The sequence below is a fragment of the Pelophylax lessonae genome, assembly GCF_965119305.1.
Source record: "Pelophylax lessonae genome assembly, chromosome: 3".
Classification (NCBI taxonomy): Eukaryota; Metazoa; Chordata; class Amphibia; order Anura; family Ranidae; genus Pelophylax; species Pelophylax lessonae.
The window spans coordinates 467,842,055-467,858,154 of NC_138770.1; the positions used below are offsets into that span (position 1 = coordinate 467,842,055).

A 16,100-nucleotide genomic window follows, 5' to 3' on the forward strand; every position below is an offset into this window, starting at 1 on the left:
AGCAGAAACGATGAGGCACCGGAATGGTCTGAGGAGGTTTGGGATTAGGGACGTGCGGAGTTCTCGGACTGCTGCTTCTCCCTTGACCAGGAGCCGGTTGGAGCTGTGGTGAGCACTGTGGTCCAGAAGAGGAGCATCCTAGAAGAAGGAATCAGCAGGATCACGGTGAAGGAGGGCAGAGTGCGGGCCACTCTCTTCATACCGCCCATTGAGTGTCCCCAGAACAGGGGACCAGGGTCCCTGGGTGTGACATGGAGGTTCCCTGATGTCAAAGGGAATCAGGGTCACCACGTGTGCCATGGGGGATAGGGGTCACCGGGTGTAACAGGGTTTCGGGGTCACCAGGTGTACAATGAGGAATTGGGGTCCCTGGGTGTGCCATGGGGGACTGAGGTCCCCAGGTGTGACATGGAGGAACATCAGGGTCCCCAGGTGTGACAAGGAAAAACATCAGGGTCTCTGGGTATGACATGGAGGAACATCAGGTGCCCCTGGTGTGACATGGAGGATCATCTGGGTCCCTTGGTGTGGCATAGAGGGACATTAGGGTCCCCAGGTGTGACATGGAGGAATATGGGGGTCACTGGGTATGACAGCATAACAGAGGAGCCATCAGATCAGGGTCACTGGGTATGACATAGAGGAGTTTTTAACCCCTTCCCTTTTTATTTTTTTGGGGGCGGGTCGCAAGTAGCTGGTCTTGCCTATGGCGTAAAATAGTCTATCACCGGCCCTGCTTCCTGTATTGACATTTAGCTTTTTACCTGGCCACTCCTGCTTGCTGTATATTTTGACCTCCACATTGATTGACTGTTCCTGCCCGACAATTTTCTGCGATGTTTGGCTCTTCTTTTTTTTTTTTATCCAATAATTTATACTGACATTTTTTGCAGTTATAAAACAAAACAAAAAAAAAAAAAACCCACAACCAAGACAACCAATATACAGTATATGTGTTTTACGCATAACTAGATATGAACTTGCTCTATGGTGCATGAAAAATCATTGTAGAGATGTGCAACTATTGGGCACATCAAGAACAATTGATTTTGTTTGTGTGTTGGAAATTTGCATCCTTGCACGTTTGAATTTTACAAAAATTACCATAAAATATATAGTCCACAATGAAAAATACAAAACAGAACTATTGTATGAAAATCAATCGTACATAAAAGGATGTCTAAACCTTACTGTTTTCTTTAGTTTTTAAAGTAATAACCTGTTTTGATGATATAACAAATGGATGGTAGCTGGCAGCTTATGCTCCTTGCACATATCTGATTACCTTCTTTTGAGAAGGGTATTACATTAGTATGTTTTTGGGCCAACAAAAGCAAAGCCTCCTAAAACAAGGAACAACACAAAATTTCCATACAGCTTTGTTTGTCAGACTATGAACTAATCTATAGCAATAAATGGCCACTATTGAGCCGGTAGATATTTGGTAAAATATATTAATCATATATTGTATTTTGTTTTATTTATAGTATATTTTGTATCATCATCAATTGGTATTTTTATTTCATTTTTTTGCTCATATTCAGAGAATCAAAGCAAAGAATTGTAATGGCATTTTTTTTTTTATTTTAGGAACTTAAGGGAAATATTCGAGTTCATTGCAGAATACGTCCATGTCTACCGTTTGATAGACGGAAGTTATTAAACCAGCAGGAAAGGTAATAAAAAAAAAAAAAAAATATATATATATATATATATATATATATATATACATGCACAGTATCTCCAAAAGTGAGTACACTCTTCACATTTTTGTAAATATTTTATAATATATTTGTGTGGCCACCATTATTTTCCTGCACTGCCTTAACCCTCTTGGGCATGGAGTTCACCAGAGCTTCACAGGTTGCCACTGGAGCCCTGTTCCACTCCTCCATGATGACATCACGGAGCTCTCAGCTTCTTTAGCAAAGCTGTGGTCATGTTTGAGATGTGTTTGGGGTCATTATCATGTTGGAATACTGCCCTGCGCCCCAGTCTCCGAAGGGAGGGGATCATGCTCAGCTTCAGTATGTCACAGTACAATGTTGGCATTCATGATTCCCTCAATGAACTGTAGCTCCCCAGTGCCGGCAGCACTCATGCGGCCCCAGACCATGACACTTCCACCACCATGCTTGACTGTAGGCAAGATACACTTGTCTTTGTACTCCTCACCTGGTTGCCACCACACACACTTGACACCATCTGAACCAAACACCTTTATCTTGATTTCATCAGACCACAGGACATGGTTCCAGTAATCCATGTCCTTACTCTGCTTGTCTTCAGCAAACTGTTTTCATGTTTTCTTGTGCATCATCTTTAAAAGAGGCTTCCTTCTGGGATGACAGCCATGCAGACCAATTTGATGCAGTAAGCGGCGTATGGTCTGAGCACTGTCAGCAGGGCTAGATTAAGAGCATCATGGGCTTGGTGCTGAGGATTTTGAAGGGCCTTAAGGGCCATGCCTTGGCAGTGCCCTGAGGAGGAAGGGTGCAGCTGCGCATGCCTAATACAACATGGAATGCCCTCTCTGAAGCCCATAAACACATCCAAGCATCGGCAACTGTCCCTCTGTGTCCGGCCTTCGTGCCGTGTGGGAAAGTATTGAGGGAGCTGACTTGGGAAGCATGCTTGTAGCACAGAAGCCAGACTTCTGTGTTTACAAGTGACAGTAAAGAGCTGTAACAGTAAATATGGCCAACCCAGGCCTATATCAGGTAGGAGTCTGGAGCTGCAACTCCAATAGCCCCTACATTAATCTGGCCCTGACTGTCAGCCTGACCCCCACCACTTCAACCTCTGCAGCAATGCTGGCAGCACTCATACGTCTATTTCCCAAAGACAACCTCTGAGTGCACTTAACTTCTTTGGTTGACCATGAGAAGGCCTGTTCGCAGTGGAACCTGTCCTGGTAAACCGCTGTATGGTCTTGGCCACCATGCTGCAGCTCAGTTTCAGGGTCTTGGCAATCTTCTTATAGCCCAGGCCATCTTTATGTAGATCAACAATACTTTTTTCATATCCTCAGAGAGTTCTTTGCCATGAGGTGCCATGTTGAACTTTCAGTGACCAGTATGAGAGAGTGAGAGCGATAACACCAAATTTAACGCACCTGCTCCCCATTCCTACCTGAAACCTTGTAACACTAACGGTTCACATGACATCGGGGAGGGAAAATGGCTAATTGGGCCCAATTTGGACATTTTCAATTAGGGGTGTACTCACTTTTGTTGCCAGCAGTTTAGACATTAATGTCTGTGTGTTGAGGTATTTTGAGGAGACAGCAAATGTATACTGTTATACAAGCTGTACACTTACTACTTTACATTGTAGCAAAGTGTCGTTCCTTCAGTGTTGTCACATGAAAAGATAAAATATTTACAAAAATGTTAGGGGTGAACTCACTTTCATGAGATACTGTATATATATATATAATGTATATTTCTTGCCTGTCATACAGTATATAATATTGTGTCCTAATAGTCACTTTTTCTTTTCTTGACCATGCATGAAAGCTCCACAGTAGTTACATTTGGCTTGGATGATGTAAGTATCCGATACAAGGTTGCTGTTCAATTGATACATTTGGCTGGAACTAATGTGAATCACAAAATTACCCTGTCACCACATGGTTACTTGTCATGTAAAAAAGATCGTTTATACTTTTTCACTGGCCCATGCCTTTAAAGAATGCCATTTCTCTGCTTCATGCTTCTGCAGGTATTTCACACTTTTTGGTCTGAAAGGTCAAAATGTCAAATGCTTGTATCAGCAAAGTGTAAAGACCTGCCTAGATCATGCCACTTTCCAGCGCATCCCTGCTGACTCAAGCAGCTGTGCCACTCAGCAACCTGTTGCTCTGGCAACATGACCGCACCATGGACTCCTCTATTTGGCTCCCTTTTGGTCTCAGCAGCCTTGGCGCCCTAGTTTTTATGTTTTGACCTTTGTGAACATTAATGGGAAAAGTTCCTTTTTCTATTACTGAAGGTCAATATGTACGCTAAGACCTTGTATTTGTTACTCTTTAGGGTTGATTTACTAAAGGGTATCCACTTTGCAAGTGCAGTTGCACTCATTTTCCCCATGGCTTAGTGAATGTGTTATAGTTGTTGCAAATAATAGCCAATCATGCTCAAGGAAGAAAAAAAAAAAAGCATTTTCTGTTTGCACATGATTGGATGATGGAAATCAGCAGAGCTTCACCACATTCAATAAGATCTGGGGATTTCAATTAGCTCTGTGCACTTTGCAAGTATTTCCCTGTAGTAAATGAACCCCTTTGTAATGTAAAAGTATGAAAAGAAATTTTGTCTGCAGTCCTTGTCTTCCATATTCAACTAATAAAAATATTTTTATTGCCATCTGAGTTGCATATTTTCACTTGCTGCCTAATTATGAATTATATGCAATTGTATTATATCTGACAGATTTTTTTCCACATTAAAAAAAATTTAAGTAAACAATGATTTTTGCATTGGTAAAATGCTATAAAATAAGAGGTGCTCTTTTTTTTTTTTTTACCAGCTGGGTTACATTATGTATTATTGTTATTGTTATTATTATTATTATTTTAGAATTGGGGCTCTTTCACACGGAGCGGACCGCATTGCGATCCGCTCCGGCACTTTTTTTTTTCACGGAGCGGATGACATTTGTGTCATCTGCTCCGTATGTCCGCATATCATCCCATCCGTTTGCGGATGATATACGGACATAATGTATGTCTATGGGGATTGCGGATGTCAGCGGATGACACTGCTGAAATCCGATTTTGCATCCGTTCCGTTTTTTACACGGAACAAAAATAGGCTTCTGTTCCGTTCCAAAAAATGGAACAGAACTGAAAGGAAGAAAATTGGATGTCAGCGGATGGAATTCCGCTGACATCTGCGATGCCATTGACATACATTATGTCCGTATATCATCCGCAAATAAATAGGATGATTTACGGACATGCGGAACGCCCGTGTGAAAGGGCCCTAACTTGGTTTTATTTTCAAACCTGTTAAGTAAGGCAGAGCAAAGAGCATCCAGGGTGTGCACAACTCCTAACAACCAATAAGGGTTCAGTTTTCTGTAGTCAGCACAGTTAAAAAAATGTCTGATAGACTGATACTGTATGTGCTTTTACATTTTACATTACCAATTGCTATTTGTATGTTAAATAAAAAAAGAAACACCATTTTTTAATATATTACATTTAATGTGCTTTCTAAATACTGTATTGCATTTATTTATTGTAATATTTGTTTTATAATCAGGAAACAGTTTCGCTAAAATGTAAACGACCAGGCCAACCAGCTGTGGATAAAATATTTCATTTTGAAAGGTATAAATTCAAAATCATCAGTTATTTTATTGTATGGTTGAAAGTGTGGATATAGAAAACAATCACCCCTCTTTAAAATAATCACATTTTGTTGCTTTGCAGCCTGAAATGAAGACAGACACAATTTGTGTTTTATCCAGCTGCATCACACTATGAAACTTATCACATCCAAGTGAAAGATATAACACCAACATGTCAGAAAATAAATAAATAAATACACACATATATATATATATATATATATATATATATATATATATATATATATATATATATATATATACAGTATCTCACAAAAGTGAGTGCACCCCTCACATTTTTGTATACATTTTATTATATCTTTCATGTGACAACATTGAAGAAATGACACTTTGTTACAATGTAAAGTAGTGAGCGTACAGCTTGTATAACAGAGTAAATTTGCTGTCCCCTCAAAATAACTCAACACACAGCTATTAATGTCTAAACCGCTGGCAACAAAAGTGAGTACACCCCTAAGTGAAAATGTCCAAATTGGGCCCAATTGTCAATATTTAGTGTGGCCACCATTATTTTCAAGCACTGACTTAACCCTCTTGGGCATGGAGTTCACCAGAGCTTCACAGGTTACCACTGGAATCCTCTTCTTCTCCTCCATGAAGACCTCACAGAGCTGGTGGATTTTTAGAGACCTTGCACTCCTCTTTCTTTCATTTCAGGATGCCCACAAATGCTCAATAAGGTTTAGGTCTGGAGACATGCTTGGCCAGTCCATCATCTTTATCCTCAGCTTCTTTAGCAAGGCAGTAGTCGTCTTGGAGGTGTTTTTGGGGTCATTATCATGTTGGAATACTGACCTGCGGCCAAGTCTCTGAAGGGAGGGAAATCATGCTTTGCTTCAGTATGTCACAGTACATGTTAGCATTCATGGTTCTCGCAATGAACTGTAGCTCCCCAGTTCCAGTAACACTCATGCAGCCCCAGATCATGACACTACCACCACCATGCTTGACTCTAGGCAAGACACATTTGTCTTTGTACTCCTCACCTGGTTTCTGCCACACACGCTTGACACCATCTGAACCAAATAAGTTTATCTTGGTCTCATCAGACCACAGGACATGGTTCCAGTAATCGATGTTCTTAGTCTGCTTGTCTTCAGCAAACTGTTTGCTTTTTTGTGCATCATCTTTAGAAGAGGCTTCCTTCTGGGATGACCGCCATGCAGACAAATTTGATGCAGTGTGTGGCATATGGTCTGAGCATACGTCTATTTCCCAAAGACAACCTCTAGATAGGACACTAAGCATGTGCACTCAACTTCTTTGGTCGACTATGGCAAGGCCTAATCTGAGTGGAACTTGTCCTGTTAAACCGCTGTATGGTCTTGGCCACCGTGCTGCAGCTCAGTTTCTGGGTCTTGGCAACCTTCTTATAGCCTAGCTCATCTTCATGTAGAGCACCAATTCTTTTTTCAGATCCTCAGAGAGTTCTTTGCCATGAGGTGCCATGTTAAACTTCCAATGACCAGTATGAGAGAGTGAGAGTGATAACACCAAAGTTATCACACCTGCTCCCCATTCACATTGAGACCTTGTAACACTAACAAGTCACATGACACCAGGAGTGAAAATGGCTAATTGGGCCCAATTTGGACATGTTCACTTAGGGGTGTACTCACCTTTGTTGCCAGTGCTTTAGACATTAATGGCTGTGTAGCACCCTCCAAAGTAGGTGCTAGGTAAAGTATAGTGGGCCTTGTCTGCTTATCAGCATGGCCATGATTTTCAGCTTGGCTGGCATGTGTTCCCAGGTGTGCCTGTTGAGTTGGGGAGTCTCCCCACTGTGTCCCAATGAGGGCTCTTATTGGGCAGTGGAGGAAACCTGACCAATAGCACACCAGGGCTTGTATTCATCCTGGAAGGGCAGATTCTGCCGCAGAGCATTCTGGGAGGGGGTATAAGTCTGTGGGGAGCACATGACAGGTTGTCTTTGGCGGGAAGTCCCAGGGGGGAGGGTATGACTGTCTCTCCTGTCAGGAAGAATCAGGTATCCCAGGCGGCTGGCCTGAGGGGATACAGGGTTGAGCTGAGCTGCAGGAACGATCCAGTGTGCTGAGGACCAGTGGACCTAAAGGGGATCGAGTTCCAGGAAAGCATTCTGAGTCGTGAGTACTGTGAACTGTCCCTGGGGGTCTGCCTAGTCAGAGGGGACCACTCCAGAGAAGGTCAGAGGAATCCAGGAGCTAGCTAGCCATGCAGGAATAGAGTAAAGGGGGTGCCAGTGTTAACCCCGAAGAGTAAAGGGGGTGCCAGGTGTTGGGCCCTGAAGTGTACAGTGTTACAGTGTTGAGAGTAGCAGCAGTGTCTACAAGAGGCTACCTCAGTCAGGAAGGACTGGAGGAAGCCGTGTTAAGGACTTTTGAGCTAGCCAGAGTGTCAAAAGTCAGTTTTCATCACAGTACAGCAAGTCAGTGATTTCAAGCGCCTGCAAGCGTTGGTCGGCATTCAGCCAGCGTCAAGACAGCTCTGAAAGGCATTTGTCTTCAAAGTGTCCCGATTTGTACCTAGTTGAGCCAGAGGAGTATCCCACTCATTCCCTTCACCCATCCCCATATAAAATAAACAAAAACAACCAAAGATGCCGGACTGTTCATTGTCTCCGATCTCACACTTGGACAATCAGCTTAAATGTGTTGTTTGTGTTAATGGTAACCATGGCAGACCCACATCAGGCCCAATGCCTGGAAATCCTGCTACAGCTGTATGTTGAGTTATTTTGATGGGGCAACAAATTTACACTGTTATACAAGCTGTACACTCACCACTTTACATTGTAGCAAAGTGTCATTTCTTCAGTGTTGTCACATGAAAAGATATAGTAAAATATTCATGAAAATGTGAGGGGTGTACTCACCTTTGTGAGATACTGTATATATATATATATATATATATATATATATATATATATATATACTGTTTAATATAGAGGAATGGATGCCTTCCATTTTCCTCCTGCAGCTGCTGAAAGCCCGCTTTAACCTAGGTCCTGCTGCTCCCTAGATAAAACAACAAAAATAAAAACTTCTGACACCAGTGACAGAACTACCAGGGTCACAAAGGTTGCAGTTGTGACCAGGACCTGGTGTTCTGCCACTGTGGGGGGGCCCCAAGGAGGTCCACTGCAGAACGTATCAAAGGGTCCTGCTGTGGCACCACAATAAAGGGCCTTGTGATGGGAGTAATGGGCATTGGGCCCACAGGGAAGGGCCCCAGCCGAGGGTCAGGGGGCCCTTCATCGTTTCTTACACCGGGGCCCTGAAGGTTCTAGGTACACCTCTGATTATATGTGCATATGAATCATGTTTTCCATGATATATCCTATACATTACTGGTTAGCCAGGATAGGGACTACCGTAGTATATGAAGTAAGTTACTTGCATTCAAAGAGTTAAAGTAGAACGTCAGCCTTCCCTTTTAGTCATGCAGTTGTACAGGCTCCTCTCCTGTACTGAAATTGCTTCCTATGATTTTACTGCACACTGTGTGCATTCAAAGCTATAGCAAGTCCTATGGAACCCCCCATTTCCATTTCCTGGTTGGAGGACATTCATTGGATTTCAGTTCTTTCAATAATGGAAGATCAGAATCACATGTTGACTTTACCTAGCAGGGACGTGCAGTCAGGGAAGGCAGGTGAGGTAGAGCCCTGAGCTCAATAGACAGCTTGAAACCTTGGACCAATGGTAAAGCACCATTGGTCCAAGCTGTCCAATAAAAATGCTACAGGGGAGACTCTCCTCTCACTGCAGTGTCATAGAAGGGGGCAGGTGTCTAAAAGTCAAATGCTCCCTTCCTGCCCAGCCCTCTTAATTACAAGGAAAAATCATAGGTTTATGGGTATAAGGTTTACCCCTAATCCCTTTTTTTTTTTTTTTTCTCGCACAGTTAAGAGGGAGAATCTGCTGCTTCTGAAAAGGTACTTTTTTAATCAAGCAAAATATTATATTATTATGCTATATGTTGTAACATAATAATTTATTATTTATCTATTTACTGTGAAATTACTGGTTTAAAGTTATAACTTCAAACTTCAGTAATTTGTCAGTTGAGCCACCTGCTTGAGTATAGATTTTTAAAATATAGTAAATTACCTGAAAAACAATATATAATAATTATTTGTCTATTAATTTCTTATGGTAATTAACCACTTGCCACCAAGGCAAATTCTGAGACTTCTCTCCTACATGTAAAAATCATCTTTTTTTTTTTTGCTAGAAAATTACATAGAATCCCAAAAATTATATATATTTTTTAGCAGACACCCTAGGGAATAAATGGTAGTCGTTGCAACTTTTTATATCACGTGGTATTTGTGCAACAATTTTTCGAATGCATTTAAATAAAAAAAACTATTACCTGAATAAAAAAAAAAAAAAAAAATACTAAAGTTAGCCTGATTTTTTTGTATAATGTGAAAAATTATGTTATGCCGAGTAAATAGATACCTAACATGTCACGCTTTAAAATTGCGCACACCTGTGGAATGGCGCCAAACTTCATTACTTAAAAATCTCCATGAGCGACGCTTTAAAATTTTTTACAGGTTACATGTTTACATGTTACAGAGAAAGTCTAGGGCTAGAATTATTGCTCTCGGTCTAACATTCATGGTGATACCTCACATGTGTGGTTTGAATGCTGTTTACATATGCTAAAAAAAGTCCTTATGCTGGTTAAATAAAAAAACTTTGAGAACTAATAAAGGTGCTATATATAATCTATATAATCAGAGAATGGTTCAGGTTCTATTATTTTATGATATAGATTATATAATTGCTTTCATTAGTTCTCACAGTTTACTAATTTAACCAACATAAGGACTTGTTTTAATAAAATCAGGACTGTTGGTAGCTATATAGATCACAGTATAATTTTTATTTTTTTTTCATTTCTCCATTCTGTAACAGCCCTGTTACTTGACCAGTGAAATCTCAGCATTTACAGGGCTGGTACAGAATGCAGAAATAAAAAATAAAAATCTGCTGTCCAATAGATTCCTTTCACCAGATGCTTATTTGTCTGGGGGAATCTGATTGGCTGCCTGCGTCCTGACGCGCGGGATTTGAAGCGTAAGCCAATTGGCTAAAGATGAAAATGGAATTTTTCATCTCACAGCGCTTGGCTACGAGGTGGGGGTTTATTCACTAAATGGTGATGTGGGGATTTATTCACTAAATAATGTGGGAGTTGTATCTGTCTCTGATACTAGCCAGTGCCTCACCAGACACTGACCTCACCGCATGTCACTGTTACCTGGGTCAGTTTGCATGCAAATGCCATCTGCCTAGGAACTCCCATTCCCCAAGGCTCATACACCCCTGTTAAGGTATTTTGATATTTTATATAATTCCTTCCAAGAGCCAGACCACTGCGTGCATTAAAGCTGAGGGCTTGAGAGGAGAACTGAGGCAGGGTGGTGTGGTCAGGGCCAGATTAACGTAGGGGCTATTGGAGCTGCAGCTCCAGGCCCCTACCTTTATATAGGCCCCGGGTTGGCCATATTCACTGTTACCGCTCTTCTGTCACTTGTAAACACAGAAGTCTGGCTTCTATGCTCGCTTCCCCAGGCAGCTCCCTCAGAACCTCCCCACACAGCACGAAGGCCGGACAAGGAGGGACAGTTGCCGATGCATGGATGTGTTTATGGGCTTCAGAGACAGCATCCCATGTTGAATTAGGCATGCATGGCTGCACCCTTCCTCCTCTGGGTGCATGCCAAGGCACAGCCCTTAAGGCCCTTCAAAATCCTCAGCACCAAGCCCATGATGCTCTTAATCTGGCCCTGGGTGTGGTATTTACAGAAATGATGTTTGGCATCCTGATGGAACCTCCCACCAGCCTTTATCTGATTGCACTACATAAAGAAGCACAGGGAACCAGTGATGACATCACTGGTTCTAAAATACAGTGCCCAATAAAAACAGGTTTTTATCAGCTTTAGGATGAGCTTTTTCCTATGTACAAAAAAGTTAAAAAGATACTGACTTATGAACACCACTGGTAAAAAGGCTTTCTTGGCACAGCACTTCACAGTGACAAGTACATAACAATCTTACATATTTAATGAGCATATATGGCCACCCCTATGCACATAAACCTTTAAACATGTTTTAGGTACAGATAAGCTATATGGAAACAGAGGCTTATATACACAAGTAGCAGAATGGACTGCATATCCCTGCACTTCACATTCACAAATTACACAATACATAAAGCGGTCAGTGACATTTTAAGAAAACATTGGATTTATGGGTTGTTAATTTGAACTGAACACAGACTACAAGCTGGTCCTTGCTGACCCCACCTCTCATTCTCCTCAGCAGCTCTCCTAAATGTGTGTTCTTGAAAAAGGCTAAAACAGTAACTAACTCAAGCATTTTTACCAAGCACATGCACGCACATTGTATACATAGCATAGCCTTATTTTTTTTATAATAAACATGTTATACTTACCTGCACTGTGCACTGGTTTTGCATAGAGCAGCCCCAATCCTCTTCTTTTAGGGTGCCCCCCCCCCCGGCGCTCCAGGCCCCTTCTCTTCAACAATTGCCCCCTACAGAAAGCCGCTTTCCATGGGGGCACCAGTGCGGGCCCGCTCCCAAGTCCCACTGCTGCATCCATTGACACAGACAACGGGACTAGGCCCTGCCCACCACTTCTGTGTCACAGTTTTTGATTGACAGCAGCGGGAGCCAATGGCTAATGCTGCTATCAATATGTCCAATGAGGAGAGCAACAGCGGCTGGAGCCACTGCATTCGTTCACATCGCTGTATAGGATTGGGCTCAGGTAAGAAAAAAATAAATAATAATAAATAAAATGCATTAGGGTGAAAAACCTTAAAGAGGAAGTAAACTCTTCCATATTTTTTCAGTTTTTTATTCCCTGTAAAGTAAATGCATAATGTGCTAGTATGCATTGCATATGGGCGGCCGTTTCTTCAGAGCGCATGCGCCGATTACGTCATTGGCTGCATGCAATGTAAATATCTCCTAAATAGTGCAAGTTTAGGAGATATGTGCAGTCCCTTTAGGTAAGCCTTATTTTAAAGGCTTACCTATAGGTAAAAGTTATTAAGGTGGGTTTACAACCACTTTAAGGCTTTACAAGCACTTAAAAGCATAAAGGCAAAACTTTTTTTCTAGTTTGAGTTTAGAAACCTGCTAGATTTTCATTGTGGTTTGTATCCCTGTTAGGAAGATTCACCCTCACTATTTATCCTGGTGACCTTTTTCATTGAAAGTGAAAGAAAATCCCAAATTTTGAGTTGTCGGCAGAGCAGGAATAGAGGGGGCAATAGTTGCAAAAAAACAACCCAAAAACAAATTCTGCTGACCCTGGTAACTACCAGGCATTTCACTCACTTTGCAGGGATTTCCCCTCTTTTCCTGCTGCTGATATAGGACAGGAAGTGAATGGAAATCTCCCAAATGGGACACTGATGGCAAAAAAAAATGACAGGGGATATAACCCTCCCTTTTTCTATCCAAAGTGAAAAAATCAAGTTTTGCCTTCAGTTCTACTTTAATCAATGAACTGTATACTCCTTTACACCCCTAAATTTAACATGCTCAGTAACACTGTAAATTTGTTTTTTTCATACAGAGTGTTCAAGCCACATGAATCTCAAAGTGCAGTATTTGAAGAAGTGCGACCCCTTATTACATCCGTACTGGATGGGTAAGACATTTTTTTAATTAACCATGTAGGCTTGGCTAAGTAATATAAACACCTGGATAGCGAGAATAACTTGCAGCTCACAATGTTACTTCTTGGAAGCTCTTTTACCCCCAGAAAAGTATTTGACACATATATTGCTTTTCTGCATTGGCTGCTTTTTTACTCACTGTTGCCAATGGTTTATGTAATAAGAGACATACTTTTCATAAGTTTGAGGGGAAATCAGGGCCGCTGATAAGGGAGTACAGCTGGCCCTCCTGAACTGGGCCCAGGCCCCATCAGTTCAAAAGGGGGGCACGGGCAGCTGCTGAGCAGGAGAGCTGTAGGAGTGGCTGTACTGCCCTATTGCTGACACTGATCCTCTCGTGGCTCCCCCTGCAGCGCTGCTGCTTCTACTCCTCTCCTTCCTTCCAGCTGCACCACAGGGGGATCAGTTTCAAATATCTGCACCCCCACACTCCTTCCATCGCTGTGAACCCCCCTTGCACCTGCTGCCTGGGCCCCCTGTGTACCCTTTCCCTGGCAGCACTGCCGGTTTCCCTCTATTCCTTTCCCTCCCACTGGGGCACACAGGGGGATCATTTCACGATGGAGAACGGGGGCCAGTAAATATGTCATATTTATCAGCCCCTTCCTTTTCTGAAAGAACACAGTGAGTGGTCGGTTCTGATCACTCCTGTGTTCATTCATCACTGAAGCATATTAAACTGTGTTTGCTATACTTCAGTTTGTGAATAAACAGGAAGCCTCTAAACGCTTTATGTTCATACAACTTTGCATCTGAGGCTGTAGAAAAGGGAATGGAGGAATCTATGTCCTCAATCCCTTTCTATGTTTCAAAAGTGAAACATCACCAAAGCCTCCCATCCAGCAGGGCAGTTAAAAAAATAAAATTCTACCTGAAATAAGTAAAAAAAAAAATGAAGGGCTCGTTCACATGTGCTTTGCTCTCAGAAAAGCTGTCATATATTTGAATCGCTCATGGGAGAACATTTGATAGGGGGTGAGGGGTGCCCTTTCAGCTAGGTTTTATGGGGCCCGGTGATTTCTAACAATAGCCCTGGGGAAATGTTTGCCCCTTCACATCAGGGCTGCAATGGAGGATGTGATTGGAACAGAAATGCAGAAGCTATCAAGTTGCAGAATAGCGGCATGCCTTCCAGGTTTTTCTTTTTTGTGCTGTGATGATGGCTTGAACTTTTAACCATTTTCAATAAAGAAGCTGGTTTTATTGCAGTCATGCATCAGACATTTGTACATTGATAGTCTAACATAATTAGCATTACCAAAGAGGGCCATGCTTCTGCCATCATTGCATTATTTCACCATGCCTGTTATGCTTTAGCTTATGATGCTATATGTGCCCAGTTACTGCATGGCTCATGGGTAAAGAAACTAAAATGCAAATTTAGGATCATGAGCTCAAATCCCCCAGTGCTGAAGGATTGTTATGCTTTAGCCATGCCTGTTCAGTCACGCTCTGCTTTATGTATAATTACATTTTTCCGGCCCCATCAGGTCAACAGAGGGGCCCAAGAGGTGGGAGCATTGCACGGACTCTTTCTTCATTTTCAGGAGGATGTAGATAATCCTGCATCAGCGCATTCTCAGCTGTTCCAGACGGCTGCTCACTGCCTTCCCTAGCAGTGGAGTGATCTGAGTGTTGCGATTTGATGTAAAGTATTTGCTTCGCTCCGCTCCCTCAGATGCCGGGACTTATGTGAGGTGGCTGACAGGGAGCGGTTACACAAATCCTGGCAGTGGCAGGTAGCATGGCGCTGGCAGCACACAGTGAGTTAAAACTAGAATTAATATCTTAAAGCGGAACTCTACCCAAAAGGGGAAGTTCCGCTTTAAGGACTCGTCCCCTGCTCTTCTTGCACAATTGGCACATTTGAGGAGCGGGAGTGGGGGCAGCAGGTACCCAATTTTGAAAGGTACCTGCTCCCACTTCTGTTTCGAGTGCCAAATTCTCCTCCCTCCCCCCTGACACTAACAGGTCCCAGAAGTCTGCATTCACCAATCCATGACGTGCCTCGCGCATGCGCAGTGGGAACCCGGCTGTGAACCTGCAAGCTGTCACAGCCGGGTACCCATAGTGAAGATTCCGGCGCCGTTGAGGGAGGACGGAGGATAAAGACAGCTGGGGTGAGTTTAACGCTGGACCGTGGGACAGGTGAGGGGCTGTTTTTAAAGGTCAGCAGCTTAACTTTTTGAAGCTGCTGACTTTTATTTTTTTAAGTACTGCAGAATCCTTATGAGCCTTATGATCTTTAGTATTAGGATAATAATATAGCACAGCATGTGCTCTTTGGCTCTGTCAAAGTGTCACATGGCTTTGGGGTACTAAATTTGTTAAGGCTGTACTGTAATACATTCTGTTACATAGTTACATAGTTACATAGTAGGTGAGGTTGAATAAAGACAATAGTCCATCCAGTTCAACCTGTGTAGGTGTGTGTGACTGTAATCATCTAACATAGCCCTCAATCTCCTGATCCTTGAGATGTAAGTCTAAGAGTCTTTTGAAAGTCACCATACTACCCGCAGAAACCACCTCTTGTGGTAGACAATTCCACAATCTTGTAGCCCTAACAGTAAAGAACCCCCCACGTTGCCTGAGGTTAAAACGCTTCTCCTCTAATCGCATTGTATGTCCTCGAGTCCTCATGCAATTCCTTCGAATGAACAGCTTTTCTTCTAAGCTGAGATCCCCATTAAGATATTTATAAATTGCTATCATGTCCCCTCTCAGACGTCTTTTCTCCAGGGAAAATAAATCGAGCGATTGCAGCCGCTCTTCATAGGTAAGGTCCTCCAACCCCCTAATCAGTTTAGTTGCCCTTCTCTGGACTTTCTCCAGCTCCAACACATCCCTCCTGAGGACTGGCGACCAGAACTGGACAGAATACTCCAGATGCGGTCGGACCAGAGTTTTATAAAGTGGAAGGATTATAGTCTTATCTCTGGAATACATCCCTTTCTTTATGCATGCTAATATTCTGTTGGCTTTGGAAGCTGCCGCTTGGCATTGCATGCTGTT

At 42.5% G+C, this 16,100-nt stretch overlaps 1 protein-coding gene across 1 annotated transcript in view; it reads left to right on the forward strand.

The window, feature by feature from the left end:
* Window positions 1–16,100, forward strand: part of KIF25 (kinesin family member 25) — a gene marked incomplete at both ends in the record, with an annotated part of 88,693 nt that overhangs the window by 17,104 nt on the left and 55,489 nt on the right. The window contains 4 exons of the mRNA XM_082252126.1: window positions 1,591–1,676; window positions 3,519–3,549; window positions 5,268–5,335; window positions 12,983–13,057. Coding sequence (XP_082108252.1) covers window positions 1,591–1,676; window positions 3,519–3,549; window positions 5,268–5,335; window positions 12,983–13,057 — 260 coding nt within the window. The remainder of the gene's footprint in view (window positions 1–1,590; window positions 1,677–3,518; window positions 3,550–5,267; window positions 5,336–12,982; window positions 13,058–16,100) is intronic.